General features: G+C 48.9%; 1 protein-coding gene across 1 annotated transcript in view; it reads right to left on the minus strand.

Moving 5' to 3' along the window:
- Positions 1-383: 383 nt before the first annotated feature.
- CS (citrate synthase) overlaps positions 384-16,696 on the minus strand; it is a 92,033-nt gene continuing 75,720 nt past the window's right edge. Inside the window, exons 7-11 of the mRNA XM_030196780.1 lie at positions 11,782-11,981; positions 5,015-5,144; positions 4,803-4,904; positions 4,276-4,485; positions 384-2,057 (exon numbers count right to left, since the gene is read on the minus strand). Coding sequence (XP_030052640.1) covers positions 1,887-2,057; positions 4,276-4,485; positions 4,803-4,904; positions 5,015-5,144; positions 11,782-11,981 — 813 coding nt within the window. The 3' untranslated portion in view covers positions 384-1,886. The remainder of the gene's footprint in view (positions 2,058-4,275; positions 4,486-4,802; positions 4,905-5,014; positions 5,145-11,781; positions 11,982-16,696) is intronic.

Raw genomic sequence — 16,696 nt, forward strand, 5'->3', positions numbered from 1 at the left:
ATAGAGCATGGTAAAGTATATTGCAAAGTTGTGATAGCTGACAGATCAAAAAATTAAATGGAAAAAAAAATAAGTGGCTCAGAATGGGGGTAAAATGAAATGGTATGCTGGACTTCTCTCTGCTAGACAATTTGATTTTTTTTTTTTTTGTCTTCATGTATGTTTGATCTTGATGTGTTTACAAATAATTGTGATGACATGTTTTTATAAATTCTTTAGTTGGTATAAAAATGATTTTTAAACACCCCAAACCTGTGAAGCATTCCCCCACACTTACTTACAACATTAAGAAATTCTTAGCTTGTTTGCGATCAGGGTTGTGTAGCTAGAGAACACACAAAGCCAGCTAGGCCAGAATCATAGATCAAAGTGCACACATCATGTAGTTAATAAAAACATTTATTTGCATTTATACAGAACAACCTGAAGTCTGTAATATTTTTTTTTTTTTAATTTGAATACAATGGCTCATTGGGAGGCAGGTGTAAATCAGAGAACACAAAGCAAGTGGGGGACAACTACAGGAGTGTATTTATTGCCAGTCTTTCTGAGAAGACAAAAGGTGTTTCACAACTTCCTCATCTTTTCATTACAACACTCTCAGAAATATGGCAAAGCAACAACATTAACAAAATGCACCATGGATTAACAATCTCCCACCCACACCCTAAGCTGGTAAGTGTTATTTAAAAAAGAAAAAACACAAACCTACCTAACCTAGGGGACAACTCCCAACAGTAGGAGTTAGTGTAGTCCCGCTGGGGGCAACCAGTCTCACTGCTGACAAATGTTAATTCCTAGTATGTAGAATCCTGTCCCAATCATTGCTCACATTTTACACTGTTGCAAGCAGCATACACCTGAATACAAATCCAATGCTGCTGCACACCTAATGGCAATAGTAGAGCCCCTGGTTTGGAATAGGGAGGGGAGGGATAGAGGACATCCTGGGATACTTAAAAGCTAAGCCCCTCTATAGTAACTAGGTGGAAAAAGGAAAAAAAGACAGTAAGAGTTATGGACTATTTCTACCTTCTTGACCTATGACAGGACCTTCCTCTTTAAAACTACAGCAATTCCAAAATTCTGCATTCATCTAAAAGGGAAGGAATGCAAATACACTGTGCAGGTAAAATAAATGTTTCAAGTAGCAGCCCATAAGAAATTACACTGAAATACAAAGCAGGGATATGACCTGTCCATGTACTGCTTCTAGAACATGGCATGATGCTGGAGATCAAGATAATTATTTAAAAAAAAAAAAAAAATCTACTGGGGTATGTCACAGCCAGTAGCATTGAGAAAGAAATTGGGCTTTGTATACTAAATAAGAACAAAACAAGTCCAGGATCAGTCCTCAGGTTATTCTGTAGGGGAAAACAGTGGCAGGTAGCTCACCGAGACCAGGGACGTCTAAGAAAGCAGCTGACATTACAACATGATTTCTCTCCTGTTTTTTTTTTTTTTTTTAATTTTGATTTCTTTAAAGGGGCAATACCTACTGTCATGGTTTAGATGCATTTCAATAAAACAAATGGTAACTTTAAAATAATTAAAAAAAGGGGGAATGGAGGTCATGCAAGTTCTTTGTAATGCAGCAGCATCCTGCCCACAGAGGTGCCAGGCCAAAGCTTGCTGAAAGAAAGAGGCTTGGTAACCCAAAGGATGCAAACTAACCAGGTTAATGCAGTAGAGAATAGTAAACACCCTGTGGTAAGCAGACAGGGACCCACGCCTAGGTTACATCTCTCCTTCCTTCCTTTGTTTTTTATTTTTTACATAAATAAACTTTGTCAGTGCTCAAGATTTGATATTTTAAGCAGTCTTTCAAGGCCCCTTAAACGGAACGGCGTACTGTCTCTAAGTGCCCCCCACTATCTCTCTTCTTAGCCGGATTTGCCGCTGACAAGCTGCATAAGGCCACTGGTGCTCATGGACTTCGGTCTCTCCAATGGAAAACCCAGGGCTCGGCTCCAAATAAGCTGTGCCAAGACCCCCAAAGCACGGGAGACCCCAAAGAGGACTGTGTAATAATTCATCTCCTTCATGCCGTAATACTGCAGAGGGGGGAAAAAAAACAACCACCACAAAAGTCAGAAAAGCAATATAAAGGTTAAAATGGTTTAAATAAGACTCACCTGACCTTGCTGGATGATGTTTGTGAGAAAGGAGTTAGCTTTCAGTTAACCTAACCCCCAGAATATAGTCATAGGGAGCCCTATTACCAGCAGTCTGACACACTAATTCCAGCTTTTAAAGTTACAACATACACCCCTAATAAGATAAGCTATAATTGTATAAAAGTTCAGTTGAAGGGAATTTTTCATTGTATAAAAGTTCAGTTGAAGGGAATTTTTCACCTTTACGTACTCTGGCTTGACTGCCCAAGATGCTGCTCTAATTTGCATCAATACACTGCAAAGAATATAGGAGTCAATATTCAAAGTGATTTAAGCAGGGTTGGCCACCAATATTTAGTGGCGTTTAACCGGGCAGTGCTGCTGAATATCGACACTAACCGGCCATCTTTGAAACCAGGTAGGAGAGCAGCAGAGGCGTAGCTAGGTGGGTTGCCAGGGGAGTGGCTGCTCCCCCAAATGGACTTCTGTGTCTATTTTCACGTGATGTCATGTTTAAACGTGTCGGCAGTCCGCTCTCCCCGCAACCTCAACCTGGTTACGCTTCTGGAGAGCAGCATAGGGGGGAGGTGAAGTCAGGGAGAAGCCAACAGTTATGTAAGAACTGGCAATATTCAGTGCCAATGCCCCCATAGCTAGGTGGGAAGATAGGACCGCACATAAAGCAGTCCCAACTATGCCTGCTTAACTATGCAGGTGCTGGCATTAAATATTGGCTGGTGCTTGCATAGATTCCAGGTAACTGCCTGTACTTTTATTGTTTTACCTTCCTCCAGACAGGACCCGATCCCCTCACAGAGAAGCTTCTCCTCACTCACACACTTGGACACCCCACCTGTCCATCCCTGATGGTCCAGTGAGTGATCAGGGCAGAAATGAACCCCACACACTCATAGTAATATATAGTAACATGTAAATGACGACAGATAAAGACCTGTATTGCAAAGTTGCTAATTGGGTGGGTTTTTGCGTGCCTTCCACGGGATTTTTTAAAAGATGCGGGTTGCAGGAGATCGGGCAGTTTTTCGCGCCACAGTTGCAGGTTGGGCGGTTTATCCGCGGGGCTTCTCTATTGGTCCAATTGGACAGGTTCATCCAGTCTGCCCAACAAGATAAACTCATTTTACATGGTATGCGATACTTTATATGAATACCCGGGATTGATTTGTCCTTGCCATTATCAGGGCACACAGACCGTAGAAGTCTGCCCAGCACTCTTGTCTGTCCCACTGGCGCCTTCTGCATTGTTACTATAGATTGTATTCTCTTGTTACTATGTAAGCCGCATTGAGCCTGCGATGAGCGGGAAAGCGTGGGGTACAAATGTAATAATAATAATAATAAAAGTTATGAAGCTAACGTTGAAGCCCCTTAAAATTTACACTCAAGCCCATCTATATCTATTCAGTCACGATCAGGGAGTAGACCGTAGAAGTCTGCCCAGCATCGGTCCTGCCCCTAGTGGCTCTGGCAGCAAAATAGTTGCCACAACCTCTAGTCATACTCTTGCCAGTCCATGTCTTGGTTCTGGTTGCAGAGGGCTGGCAGGGTGGGGGGAGGGGGGGACCTGACTGTCAGTCCCAGGTGGTGTCAGTGTGTCTTGGTTTATTTTATCATCCTCACCTTAATATTCCCTTGTTTGTCCTGTTTGTCTGTCCTAATTAGATTGTAAGCTCTGTCGAACAGGGACTGTCTCTTCATGTTCAAGTGTACAACGCTGAGTACGTCTAGTAGCGCTATAGAAATGATAAGTAGTAGTGGTTGCAGAGGGGCTGGAAGGGGGGAACCTGAGTGTCAGTCCCAGCTGCCAGCATGTTATCTAGTCAGACCCAGATGTTTCAATGCCAGTGCCTGAACATGGTCCAGCATTGAATACCCTGAGTTCATTTAGTCACCCATGGTCAGTGCTTAAAATACTATTGACCGCTGCCAGCTGAATACTGACTAGATAGTGGTTTTTCAGTCAAATTCCTCAGATAGGAGCACTGCAACTCCTCCACTGCTGCCACTGAACATTCCCACTTCTAGCAAAACAGTCTCCCTTAGTACTGTGGTACAAGGAGAGCACCTCTCCTAATACTGCCCTGTCTATTAATAAATCAAGGTGGTAGGGGAAGTATTATGAGCAATAGCTGACCTGTAAGAGCACTCCACTGTGTGCATCCACATTGGGCCAGGGGTTCTTGGCCTTGCCTTGCTGCAGCAGCACATCAGGTACAATTTTATACAGCTGAGCTACCAGCTTAAACATAGGGTCATCCGGAAGGTGTTTCAGGGCAAACTCCCTCTGACAGGTATAGCGAGGATCAGTCTTCCGTAATACTGCATGCCCATAACCAGGAACAACCTGCCACAGCACAGGAAAAGGGATATCAGCATGAACACAAAGAAAGCACCACATCCTATAGTTCAAGAGACAGAACATGTGGGTGGGGAGCAGAAAGCAGGATAAAAACATGAAGTGTAACAAATTCCACTCTTCTCACACCTTTACCTATCCCTAGTTTTTGGCACACTCACCTGTTCCTTCAGCATTAGTATATAAAGGAGTCTCAGGCAGACATTGTTCTGAGGATTGAGGCCTGCTATTGAGGGGGGGGGGGGGGGGGGGGGAGAAGAGATTTGAGAGCAGATGCTGCTGGGGTATCCTACTGCCTATATTACCCTGCCAGAGTTGAGTGTATTCCATATGAAGTCCTTTAATTTCTCATCAGGCACGGTCCCGCCAAGATCCTTCTGTAGATCTGTGAGCCACACCAGCACCTCCTGTTTAAAAAAAAGCAATTGCTTTTAAGAACAGATGCACAGAAACTAGAATCCTATCTTCCCCAAATACCAAACACACAATAAAATTATCAAGAGTCAGCCAGATGTACCTGGTTAGCAAGTCCATGCAAGGGCCCTGCCAGCCCGTTCATAGCTGCAGCAAAAGAGAGGTATGGATCAGAGAGGGCACTGCCCACCAAGTGACTGGTGTGAGCACTGACATTCCCACCTTCATGGTCACTGCATGAGAAAGATTTGGAGATGTCAAAAGAAGTTGGCTACATCACTGCATCTCCTCCATTAAGCTCATACTTTCAAAGAGGGCCATTTCTTACCCATACTCTTCTCAGCCCAGTCCTCAGATCTGCATTTTGCTTGCACACACACACACGCACACACAGTCCAGCTTGTACCATTGGGAAATGTACTTGGCGCACAACAGACAAGATAGTGAATGATACATACCTGTAGCAGGTGTTCTCCGAGGACAGCAGGCTGATTGTTCTCACGACTGGGTGACGTCCGCGGCAGCCCCCACCAACCGGAAAAGGCTTCGCGGGCGGTCCGCACGCAGGGCACGCCCACCTCGCATGCGCGGCCGTCTTCCCGCCCGTGCACGACCGTTCCCGCTAGTTGTATGACAAGCAAAAATTATGAAAACGCAACTCCAAAGGGGAGGAGGGAGGGTAGGTGAGAACAATCAGCCTGCTGTCCTTGGAGAACATCTGCTACAGGTATGTATCATTCACTTTCTCCGAGGACAAGCAGGATGCTTGTTCTCACGACTGGGGTATCCCTAGCTCTCAGGCTCACTCAAAACAAGAACCCAGGTCAATTGAACCTCGCAACGGCGAGGGTACAACAGAAAATTGACCTACGAAGAACAACTAACTGAGAGTGCAGCCTGATCAGAATAAATGCGGGTCCTGGAGGGTGGAGTTGGATTTACACCCCAAACAGATTCTGCAGCACCGACTGCCCGAACCGACTGTCGCGTCGGGTATCCTGCTGGAGGCAGTAATGTGATGTGAATGTGTGGACAGATGACCACGTCGCAGCCTTGCAGATCTCTTCAATAGTGGCTGACTTCAAGTGGGCCACTGACGCTGCCATGGCTCTAACACTATGAGCCGTGACATGACCCTCATGAGCCAGCCCAGCCTGGGCGTAAGTGAAGGAAATGCAATCTGCTAGCCAATTGGAGATGGTGCATTTCCCGACAGCGACCCCTAGCCTGTTAGGGTCGAAAGAAACAAACAATTGGGCAGACTGTCTGTGGGGCTGTGTCCGCTCCAAGTAGAAGGCCAATGCTCTCTTGCAGTCCAATGTGTGCAACTGACGTTCAGCAGGGCGAGTATGCGGCCTGGGGAAGAATGTTGGCAAGACAATTGACTGGTTAAGATGGAACTCCGACACCACCTTCGGCAGGAACTTTGGGTGGGTGCGGAGCACTACTCTGTTGTGATGAAATTTGGTATACGGAGCATGAGCTACCAGGGCTTGAAGCTCACTGACCCTACGAGCTGAAGTAACTGCCACCAAGAAAATGACCTTCCAGGTCAAGTACTTCAGATGGCAGGTATTCAGTGGCTCAAAAGGAGGTTTCATCAGCTGGGTGAGGACGACGTTGAGATCCCATGACACTGCAGGAGGCTTGATAGGGGGCTTTGACAAAAGCAAGCCTCTCATGAATCGAACGACTAAAGGCTCTCCAGAGATGGCTTTACCTTCCACACGATAATGGTAAGCACTAATCGCACTAAGGTGATTCCTTACGGAGTTGGTCTTGAGGCCAGACTCTGAAGTGCAGAAGGTATTCAAGCAGGTTCTGTGCAGGGCAAGAACGAGGTTCTAGGGCCTTGCTCTCACACCAAACGACAAACCTCCTCCACTTGAAAAAGTAACTCTTTTTAGTGGAATCCTTCCTAGAGGCAAGCAAGACACGGGAGACACCCTCAGACAGACCCAACGCAGTGAAGTCTACGCCCTCAACATCCAGGCCGTGAGAGCCAGGGACTGAAGGTTGGGGTGCAGCAACGCTCCGTCGTTCTGCGAAATGAGAGTCGGAACACACTCCAATCTCCACGGTTCTTCTGAGGACAACTCCAGAAGAAGAGGGAACCAGATCTGACGGGGCCAAAAGGGCGCTATCAGAATCATGGTGCCGCGGTCTTGCTTGAGCTTCAGTAAGGTCTTCCCCACCAAAGGTATGGGAGGATAAGCATACAGGAGGCCGGTCCCCCAATGAAGGAGAAAGGCGTCCGAAGCTAGTCTGCCGTGTGTCTGAAGTCTGGAACAGAACAGAGGCAGCTTGTGGTTGGTCTGAGAGGCGAAAAGGTCCACTGAGGGGGTGCCCCACTCTCGGAAGATCTTGCGTACCACTCTGGAATGGAGCGACCACTCGTGCGGTTGCATGACTCTGCTCAGTCTGTCGGCCAGACTGTTTACGCCTGCCAGGTATGTGGCTTGGAGGAGCATGCCGAACTGGCAAGCCCAACTCCACATCCCGACGGCTTCCTGGCACAAGGGGCGAGATCCGGTGCCCCCCTGCTTGTTGACGTAATACATTGCAACCTGATTGTCTGTCCGAATTTGGATAATTTGGCAGGACAGCCGATCTCTGAAAGCCTTCAGTGCTTTCCAGATCGCTCGGAGCTCCAGGAGGTTGATCTGCAGATCCTTTTCCTGGAGGGACCACAGACCCTGGGTGTGGAGTCCATCGACATGATCTCCCCACCCCAGGCGAGATGCATCCGTCGTCAGCACTTTCGTGGGCTGTGGAATTTGGAATGGACGTCCCAGGGTCAAATTGGTCCGAATGGTCCACCAGAGCAGTGAAGTGCGGCAACTGGTGGAGAGGCGGATGACATCTTCTAGATTCCCGGTGGCTCGGAACCACTGGGAAGCTAGGGTCCATTGAGCAGATCTCATGTGAAGACGAGCCATGGGAGTCACATGGACTGTGGAGGCCATATGACCCAGAAGTCTCAACATCTGCCGAGCTGTGACCTGCTGAGACGCTCTGGTCTGCGAAGCCAGGGACAGGAGGTTGTTGGCCCTCGCTTCGGGAAGGAAGGCCTGAGCCGTCTGGGTATTCAGCAGAGCTCCTATGAATTCCAGAGACTGGGTTGGCTGGAGATGGGACTTTGGGTAATTTATCACAAACCCCAGCAGCTCCAGGAGTTGAATAGTGCACTGCATGGACCGGAGGGCTCCTGCCTCCGAGGTGTTCTTGACCAGCCAATCGTCGAGATATGGGAACACATGCACTCCCAGCTTGCGTAGATACGCCGCTACCACCACGAGGCACTTTGTAAACACCCGTGGGGCAGAGGCGAGCACAAAGGGCAGCACACAATACTGAAAGTGCCGTGCGCCCAGGCGGAATCTGAGATACTGTCTGTGAGCTGGCAGTATCGGGATGTGAGTGTATGCGTCCTTTAAATCCAGGGAACATAGCCAATCGTTTTTCTGAATCATTGGCAGAAGGGTGCCCAAGGAAAGCATCCTGAACTTTTCTTTGACCAGGAATTTGTTCAGGCCTCTCAGATCTAGGATGGGGCGCATCCCCCCTGTTTTCTTTTCCACAAGGAAGTACCTGGAATAGAATCCCTGCCCTTCCTGCCCGGGTGGTACAGGCTCGACCGCATTGGCGCTGAGAAGGGCGGAGAGTTCCTCTGCAAGTACCTGCTTGTGATGGGAGCTGAAGGATTGAGCTCCCGGAGGACAATTTGGTGGAAGGGAGGCCAAATTTAGGGCGTATCCGCACCGCACTATTTGGAGAACCCACTGGTCGGAGGTTATGAGAGGCCACCTTTGGTGAAAAAATTTTAACCTCCCTCCGACCGGCAGATCGTCCGGCACGGACACTTTGAGGGCGGCTATGTTCCCGTGGATCCAGTCAAAAGCCCGTCCCCGGCTTTTGCTGTGGAGGCGCAGGGGGCTGCTTAGGCGCACGCTGTTGACGAGAACGAGCGCGCTGGGGCTGTCCCTGTGCCTGTCGAGGCCTTCGGGCCGGCTGGGTGTACCTACGCTTGGCAAAAGCATAGGGCGCAGCCTGCCGGGCCCGGGAAAAACGTCCACCTGCTGAAGTGGATGCTGAAGGCGCCCGGTGGGAGAGCTTGTCGAGGGCGGTTTCCCGCTGATGCAGTTGGTCCACCAGCTGCTCGACCTTCTCGCCAAAAATATTATCCCCCCGGCAAGGGACGTCGGCCAGTCTCTGCTGGGTGCGGTTGTCCAGGTCAGAGGCACGCAGCCATGAGAGCCTGCGCATCACTATACCTTGGGCCGCAGCACGAGATGCCACGTCACAGGTGTCATATATACCCCTGGACAGGAACTTTCTGCACGCCTTCAGCTGCCTGACCACCTCCTGATAAGGCCTGGACTGCTCCGGGGGGAGCTTATCAACCAGGTCCGCCAGTTGCTTCACAGTGTTCCACATGTGGATGCTCGTGTAGAGCTGGTAAGATTGGATGCGGGTCACGAGCATGGAAGATTGGTAGGCCTTCCTCCCAAACGAGTCCAGAGTGCGAGACTCCCGCCCCGGGGGCGCCGAGGCGGTATCCCTCGAACTCCGTGCCCTCTTGAGAGCAGAATCCACGACCGCCAAGTCATGGGGCAATTGGGGCCGCATTAACTCTGGGTCCGAGTGGATTCTGTACTGGGACTCTGCTTTCTTGGGAATGATGGGATTAGATAATGGTCTCATCCAGTTCCGAAGCAGTGTCTCTTTGAGGACATTGTGCAACGGCACCGTGGAGGACTCTCTAGGTGGTGATGGATAGTCAAGAACCTCGAGCATCTCAGCCCTCGGCTCATCCACAGAGACCACGGGGAAGGGAATGCAAATGGACATGTCCCTTACAAAGGAGGCAAAGGCTTCCTCTCTGGTGAAGGCGTGGGGTCAGAGGGAAGGCCCACAGACTCCTCTGAGAAATATCTGGGGTCCTCCTCTTCCCCCCACGAGGCCTCTTCCTCGGTATCGGACATAAGCTCATGTAGCTGAGTCCTTAACCGGGCCCGGCTCGACGTCAAGGCACCGAGGCCTCGGTGTCGTCGAGCGGTGGACTCCCGCGCCGGCGGGGACGAAGCTCCCTCCATCGACGGGGACTCCACCTGCGTGGCGGTCGAGACCGGCGCCGCAAGCGGCGGCGGTGTCAAAGGCCTCGGCACCGGGCTAGAGCTCGCCGGCGCCACAGTCAACGGCGCCGAGGGCGCAAGCACCCCGGCGCCGGCACAGCCTGGCGCATCAGCCCTTCCAGGATCCCCGGAAGGATGGCTCGGAGGCACTCGTCCAGGCCCGCTGTCGGGAAAGACGGGGGGGCCGGTAGAGGTGTCGGTGCCGGAAGCTGCTCGGGTCCAGGAGACTGCACCGAAGTGCTGGGGCCCTGACGTGTCGGGACCTCCACTACTGAAGGGGACCTCTCCTCTCGACGCTGATGCTTCGGCGTCGACTCCTCGCCGGCACCGAGAGCCGGATGCATCGAAGGCGACCGATGACGGTACTGCTTTGATTTTTTGCGGTGCCCGTCATCGGCGCCAGGTGGAATGGATGAGGAGGAGGTCGATCCCCCTCGGTCTCGAGGAACCGGGTCAGATAGGGTTCGGTCCCGAGGGCCATGGGCAGAGGGAGTGACCGGGGCCGATTGCCCACGCGGCCTCTCACCCCTACCCTCACCGGAGGACCGGCGGGCCGACAGGACCTGTGCTCCTGGGGTCGTTGCCATCGGTGCCGATTTCGCTGACCGATACCGATACCGAAGAACCGGCCGTCGATACCGATGCCGTCTAGGTCGACGTCGAGGGGCCGGCGCAAGTTCCAAAAAGACGGTCCCGTAGAACTTGCCTCGCAACCTGAGTCCGTTTCCGGAGACCAAGACACAAAGAGCACGACTTGATATTGTGCTCCGGCCCGAGGCACTGGAGGCACCAAGCGTGGGTGTCGGTCTGCGAGATAGGCCGGCCGCACCGACCACACTTCTTAAATCCACTCGGGACCTTCGAGGACATCGACGGAAAAATCGCGTCGGCGAAATTAAAGTCGTCGATGGTGGCGGTAAATCACACCTCGAAAAATAAATCGACCGCGCGGCCACAAGGCTTTTTTTTTTTTTTAAACAAGAAAAGGGTCCGGAACGCGCGGGAACCAGAAACAAACAAAAAAAATAAGAAATTCGCGAAAACGCGACGGTTTTCCGGGGCTGACAAGAGAGAGCGGCGACGCACGACTCTCTCCAGCGCGGAAAAAACAAGACTGGCGGGAACGGTCGCGCACGGGCGGGAAGACGGCCGCGCATGCCCTGCGTGCGGACCGCCCGCGAAGCCTTTTCCGGTTGGTGGGGGCTGCCGCGGACGTCACCCAGTCGTGAGAACAAGCAGCCTGCTTGTCCTCGGAGAACAATTTCTACCACAACCTTAAGTACCTTGAATGGCAAAACAGGTCACAAACTCAAACCAAAGTGAAAAGAGCTATAAAATGTAGGAAAGAGCAGAAGAAACTAAGCAACATATAGCACAGATGGCTTTCAACCAGAAGGTTCCCGGATAGGGTGTTAGCATAATGTGGGCACAGGTTCTCATAAACACTTCCTCAGTTCTCAGCTTGTGTTACACTTCTGGAATCCTGGCCAAAGGCACCTGTTGCTCCATTATTTATCTGTAGCATCCTGTTGGTTAAGGATGTCATGTTAATCAGGCGATACCTCAATGTGAGGATGGCTGTGGGCAGCATACGACCAAGTGTCTCCAAGGGATGGCTTCTAGACTGTGCACCTCAAATGTTTATTTAATGTATACATAACACAAAGGCTTTTATAACCATATGCAAGGAATACTATTGCCCTTTGCTCTGCCATGTGCCTGACCTCAAACTCACCTGTGAATGGTGAGGTACAATCTCATCAGCTCAGTGAATTGCGGTTCTGTGTAGCCCAACATGTTTGTGAAATTGTGAGACCAGTCCAGACTGGAATCAATGGCGCCAATGCTACTTCCTTCACGATACAGGTTACGATAGATCTTGGCAGCAACACAAGGCAACTTCGCAATCAGATCCATGGAGTCCTCATAGATTAACTGTGAAGAGAAATGACAAGGGACTGAAATACCACTGTTTTATTCTACCTCAGACACCTTGGCAAACAGGTTTAAACCCTCCCTCAGAGATCTCTAGTGTGTGGATTTTCACTTCCTGAGCTAAACTGAGCTTCCTCCAGTGAACGGGAAGTCTGAGCATCTCTGCAGCTGCTGCTCTCTGCCACTGCCTCAAACTATAATTCCACTCAGACTGCAATGCCCAAGAACAAGACCCTTTGGAATTCTTGCTTCCTATTTGCCTTCAAAGCAGCAGCAATCCCTCAAATGTCAGTCAATTGTTCTCTGACTAATGGGAAAAGGTGGAGAAGTTAGGATTACAGTTATCAGGTTTTTGCCAAACTGGCTAGTTTCCCCATAAGCTTCAGCTCTCACTAAGTGTCCTGTGGAGCCAGTTTACCAGACTAACCCAGTAAGAGTCATGGTAGTTTGTGCAGAAAGATGATGCATTGCTCCAGTGAGGCCACACTCTCCAGCAAGGCTTCACAAACCTGCCCTGCAGACACTACACCAGTGGCAATGTCTGGATATTCACAATAAGTGTGTATGAAATAAAATTGCATTCAGTGGAGACAATCCATGCAATTTTCTCTCATGCATATTCATAATTGTGGAAACCCCAACCAGGACAGATTTGGGAAGCTATGCCCATATTGTGAATATATGCCCCTCAATGATAACTTACTTCCAATATCACAATTTGTGCTATTGAATAAAGTTTGATCCCATTAGAACATACAGAATCTATTCCATTGTGGTCTATAGCATGCAATAACCATTTAGCAGCTGCTGTATTAATTACAAAAAAAAAAAAAATCACATTCCATCCATCAATTACTGCAAAACCAAAATAATAGAAAGTGGCATTTAAAATGGCAAACATCTGTCTGGATGTAGCTTAAGTACCCTGGAACTGCCCCAAGAATATCAATCATTGGTTTACTATACAGTGCATTAGAGACAATCTCTGTTCCTTGGAGTTTATAATCTAGGCAAGGCAGGCTAGAGACAAATACAAATGAAAGGGTCTAAGTTAAAATGGCAAGGCCGTGGATAGGCAAGTAGAGGCTATAGCAGACTAAGGAAGAACAACTTTTCAATGAGTTAAAGCTGTAAGAACTGAGGCGTCTCACCAACAGTGAATCTAATCCATACTAACAGCCTGCTTGAAAAATGCCCAGTATAATCTTTTCTTACATAAGTACATAAGTAGTGCCATACTGGGAAAGACCAAAGGTCCATCTAGCCCAGCATCCTGTCACCGACAGTGGCCAATCCAGGTCAAGGGCACCTGGCACGCTCCCCAAACGTAAAAACATTCCAGACAAGTTATACCTAAAAATGCGGAATTTTTCCAAGTCCATTTAATAGCGGTCTATGGACTTGTCCTTTAGGAATCTATCTAACCCCTTTTTAAACTCCGTCAAGCTAACCGCCCGTACCACGTTCTCCGGCAACGAATTCCAGAGTCTAATTACACGTTGGGTGAAGAAAAATTTTCTCCGATTCGTTTTAAATTTACCACACTGTAGCTTCAACTCATGCCCTCTAGTCCTAGTATTTTTGGATAGCGTGAACAGTCGCTTCACATCCACCCGATCCATTCCACTCATTATTTTATACACTTCTATCATATCTCCCCTCAGCCGTCTCTTCTCCAAGCTAAAAAGCCCTAGCCTTCTCAGCCTCTCTTCATAGGAAAGTCGTCCCATCCCCACTATCATTTTCGTCGCCCTTCGCTGTACCTTTTCCAATTCTACTATATCTTTTTTGAGATACGGAGACCAGTACTGAACACAATACTCCAGGTGCGGTCGCACCATGGAGCGATACAACGGCATTATAACATCCGCACACCTGGACTCCATACCCTTCCTAATAACACCCAACATTCTATTCGCTTTCCTAGCCGCAGCAGCACACTGAGCAGAAGGTTTCAGCGTATCATCGACGACGACGACACCCAGATCCCTTTCTTGATCCGTAACTCCTAACGCGGAACCTTGCAAGACGTAGCTATAATTCGGGTTCCTCTTACCCCAGAACCAAGGTGGATTAAAAATAGTTTTAAAGATTTAAATTTATAGGTCAGATCTCTTGTTCACCAGGTCAGCAGGGTCTGGGGATGCTCCAAAGGGCAAAGTTACAGCCTTGGCAGTAGATGAGATTGTGGCTATCACATGAAATGACACCAAGGCAGTCAAATTAAAGGTTCATAGTTGTCAGGTTCCAAAGGGAGCCAGGTTACATGTCCTCCAGCCAAGCATTGCCACTATAAACTGTGCGTTTGTGGGAGAATCTTTTACTAACAATTAGTGCATGCTATCTGCAGCAGGGCCATAGGAATATGGGTCCTGTGGCAGATAATATGCACTAATCTTTAGAAAGACCCCATGTGTAAGGAGGGTGGGGATATAAAAAGAAGGGGGAAAAACTATCTCTGGGTATATATAAATATGAATGATAGTGCCAGATGTCAGCCTATCTCCGAATGAGCTGAAGAAATAGAAGCAGAAGAGAACTGCTGGGTCAAAACACAACTGGACCCCAATACCTGAAGCTAGTCCCATGCCCTGGGAGCCCACACCGAAAGAAGAGCGCAAATCTAACTCTGAAGCTTCTCGATCTGGGCCTGGGGCAGGAAAACTGACCTACCTGAGTGTTGAACCACACCCCCAAATACTCCAGAAACAGAGGGACGAAGATGACTTGACCAGGTTCACCACCCTGCCCAATCTGAACACCACCTGTTCACTCTCCTACAGAAATTTCACTCAAATTAGCCAGTCTAGATAAGGATGGACCAGGATCCCCTCCTTGTGAAGGGCAGCCACCACCACCACCTCATTTTGGAAAATGTGCAAGAACTGTCACCAGCCCGAACAGAAGCGCAAAATTGAAGTGGAGGAGCTGCATCTATGTGGGAAGAATTCAAAATGGCGGCTGTTGCCACCAAAACTGGAACCACCACTGAAGAACCAGCAGGGGCCGAGCATGCTGTAACAGCCTCCCCAGAAGACTCCTAGTCTGGCACTGAAGCCTGCTCCATGCCTGAATTCGGCTTCATGCAAAAATTTACACTGCACTCTGGGGGCCTCCAAACCGCGATGCGAACAGTTGCAGCAACTGAGCAATTTCTCAGAACTCATCCCATGGGAACTGCTAGAAGAAGAAAACCAGCCCCGGAGGAAAAACAAAACAACCCCCCCCCCCCCCCCCACAAATCAGTGCCCACAACACAGCCCTCTGCCCTCCAAAGGCACTTCGCAAAGTGAGCTCTGATGAAGATATCTTTTTTTCATAAAAATCTTTTTACAAGAGTTCCCGCAAGCTGTTCGCTAGCAAAGGGGCACTCAAGGCTCTCGGGGAAGCTGGCAGTCAAGGCACACAGAAGCCCACTCCAGAAAGGAGGGCAGAAGAGGAGGAGGGACCCAGCCACCCGGGTGTAACACCCCAAGGAGTAAATGTGGCTACCATGAACCAGCACCCTAAAGCACTTTTTTCCTTGGATTCAATATCCTAGCACCCAAGTACAGCTGAGAAAAGAACAAATCCTCAAGGACTACCACAGGGGCTACCAGACCGCAAGACTGACCAGGCTGCGCATCCACCTCTGCTGGGAGGCTGAGAAATACTGACTGGCTAGGGTCTGTACAGTGGAGATATACAGTTCTCAAAGTTAGATGTTTTCAGTCTCCCTCTGCTGGTAGGCACACTTACCCAAGCATCTTGACCAGTCTGAAGAGTTGCTAAGGAAGCACATGACTTGCATTGCTCCCCTGTGGCAAGAAACTCCTCCCCCAATGCTCCGAATGTTTATGTTTATTAAGTTCTTGATATATGCCTTTTGCAACAGAATCAAAGCAGACATAAATAAAGCAAAACATTCCCCAGAGCTGATATTCTTTGGCTAGCTTCTCCTCCTCTGGCTTTATTTGGTGTAGCATAGATAAGGTAAGGAATTCCCTGAGAGAGGGAAGCACATCACTGACCCCTCCACTCCTAAGTGCAGGGAGTTTGCAAGCAAATCTCCTCTTACTGAAGCTCTCTCCTACCCCATTAAAGTGGAACCAACTTTCAGATGATTAATCAGTGCCGAAACAGCATTCCAAGAGCAACTCTCACCAGCAAAGTTATAATCAGAGAGGGATTACTGCAGGAGTTGGTGAAGGGAAGTAACTACATATAGTCTTTCACCTCCTCAGTTCTCATCCCATAGATATTGCCTTCAAGTCTCCATCTCATCCTCACCCAATGATAATTATGAAAAGAGTTCTTAGAGAGAGATCTGGATCTAAAAAAATCAAGATCCCTTTCACCACGGAAATCTACACAGAAACAGATTACCTCTGGAGGTCTTATCTGAGGCTTCTAACTTTTCCTGTTCCTGATCTGTGTCACCAGGAGGAGGACAGTCTTCCAACAGACATTACACCAGATAGCTAAGAGCCAGATATAAATCAATCCATCCCACTCATCATATCTCTTCCTAGGGAATACCTTCAGATTTGCTGCTTCAGTAGCCAAAAATGAGTGACAGGTTGAGAACACATGATAACCCCAGGCTCCTTGAAAACATCTTAAAGGTCTATCTTCTCAGGAAAAACTTGATCCAAGAATAGAGTTCCTGGGAATTCAGAAATATTTGACGCGTTCCAAAAGATGTAGAAGGGCTACTGATAAAACAACTGCCTTCT

This window comes from Microcaecilia unicolor, chromosome 3, assembly GCF_901765095.1.
Source record: "Microcaecilia unicolor chromosome 3, aMicUni1.1, whole genome shotgun sequence".
NCBI lineage: Eukaryota > Metazoa > Chordata > Amphibia > Gymnophiona > Siphonopidae > Microcaecilia > Microcaecilia unicolor.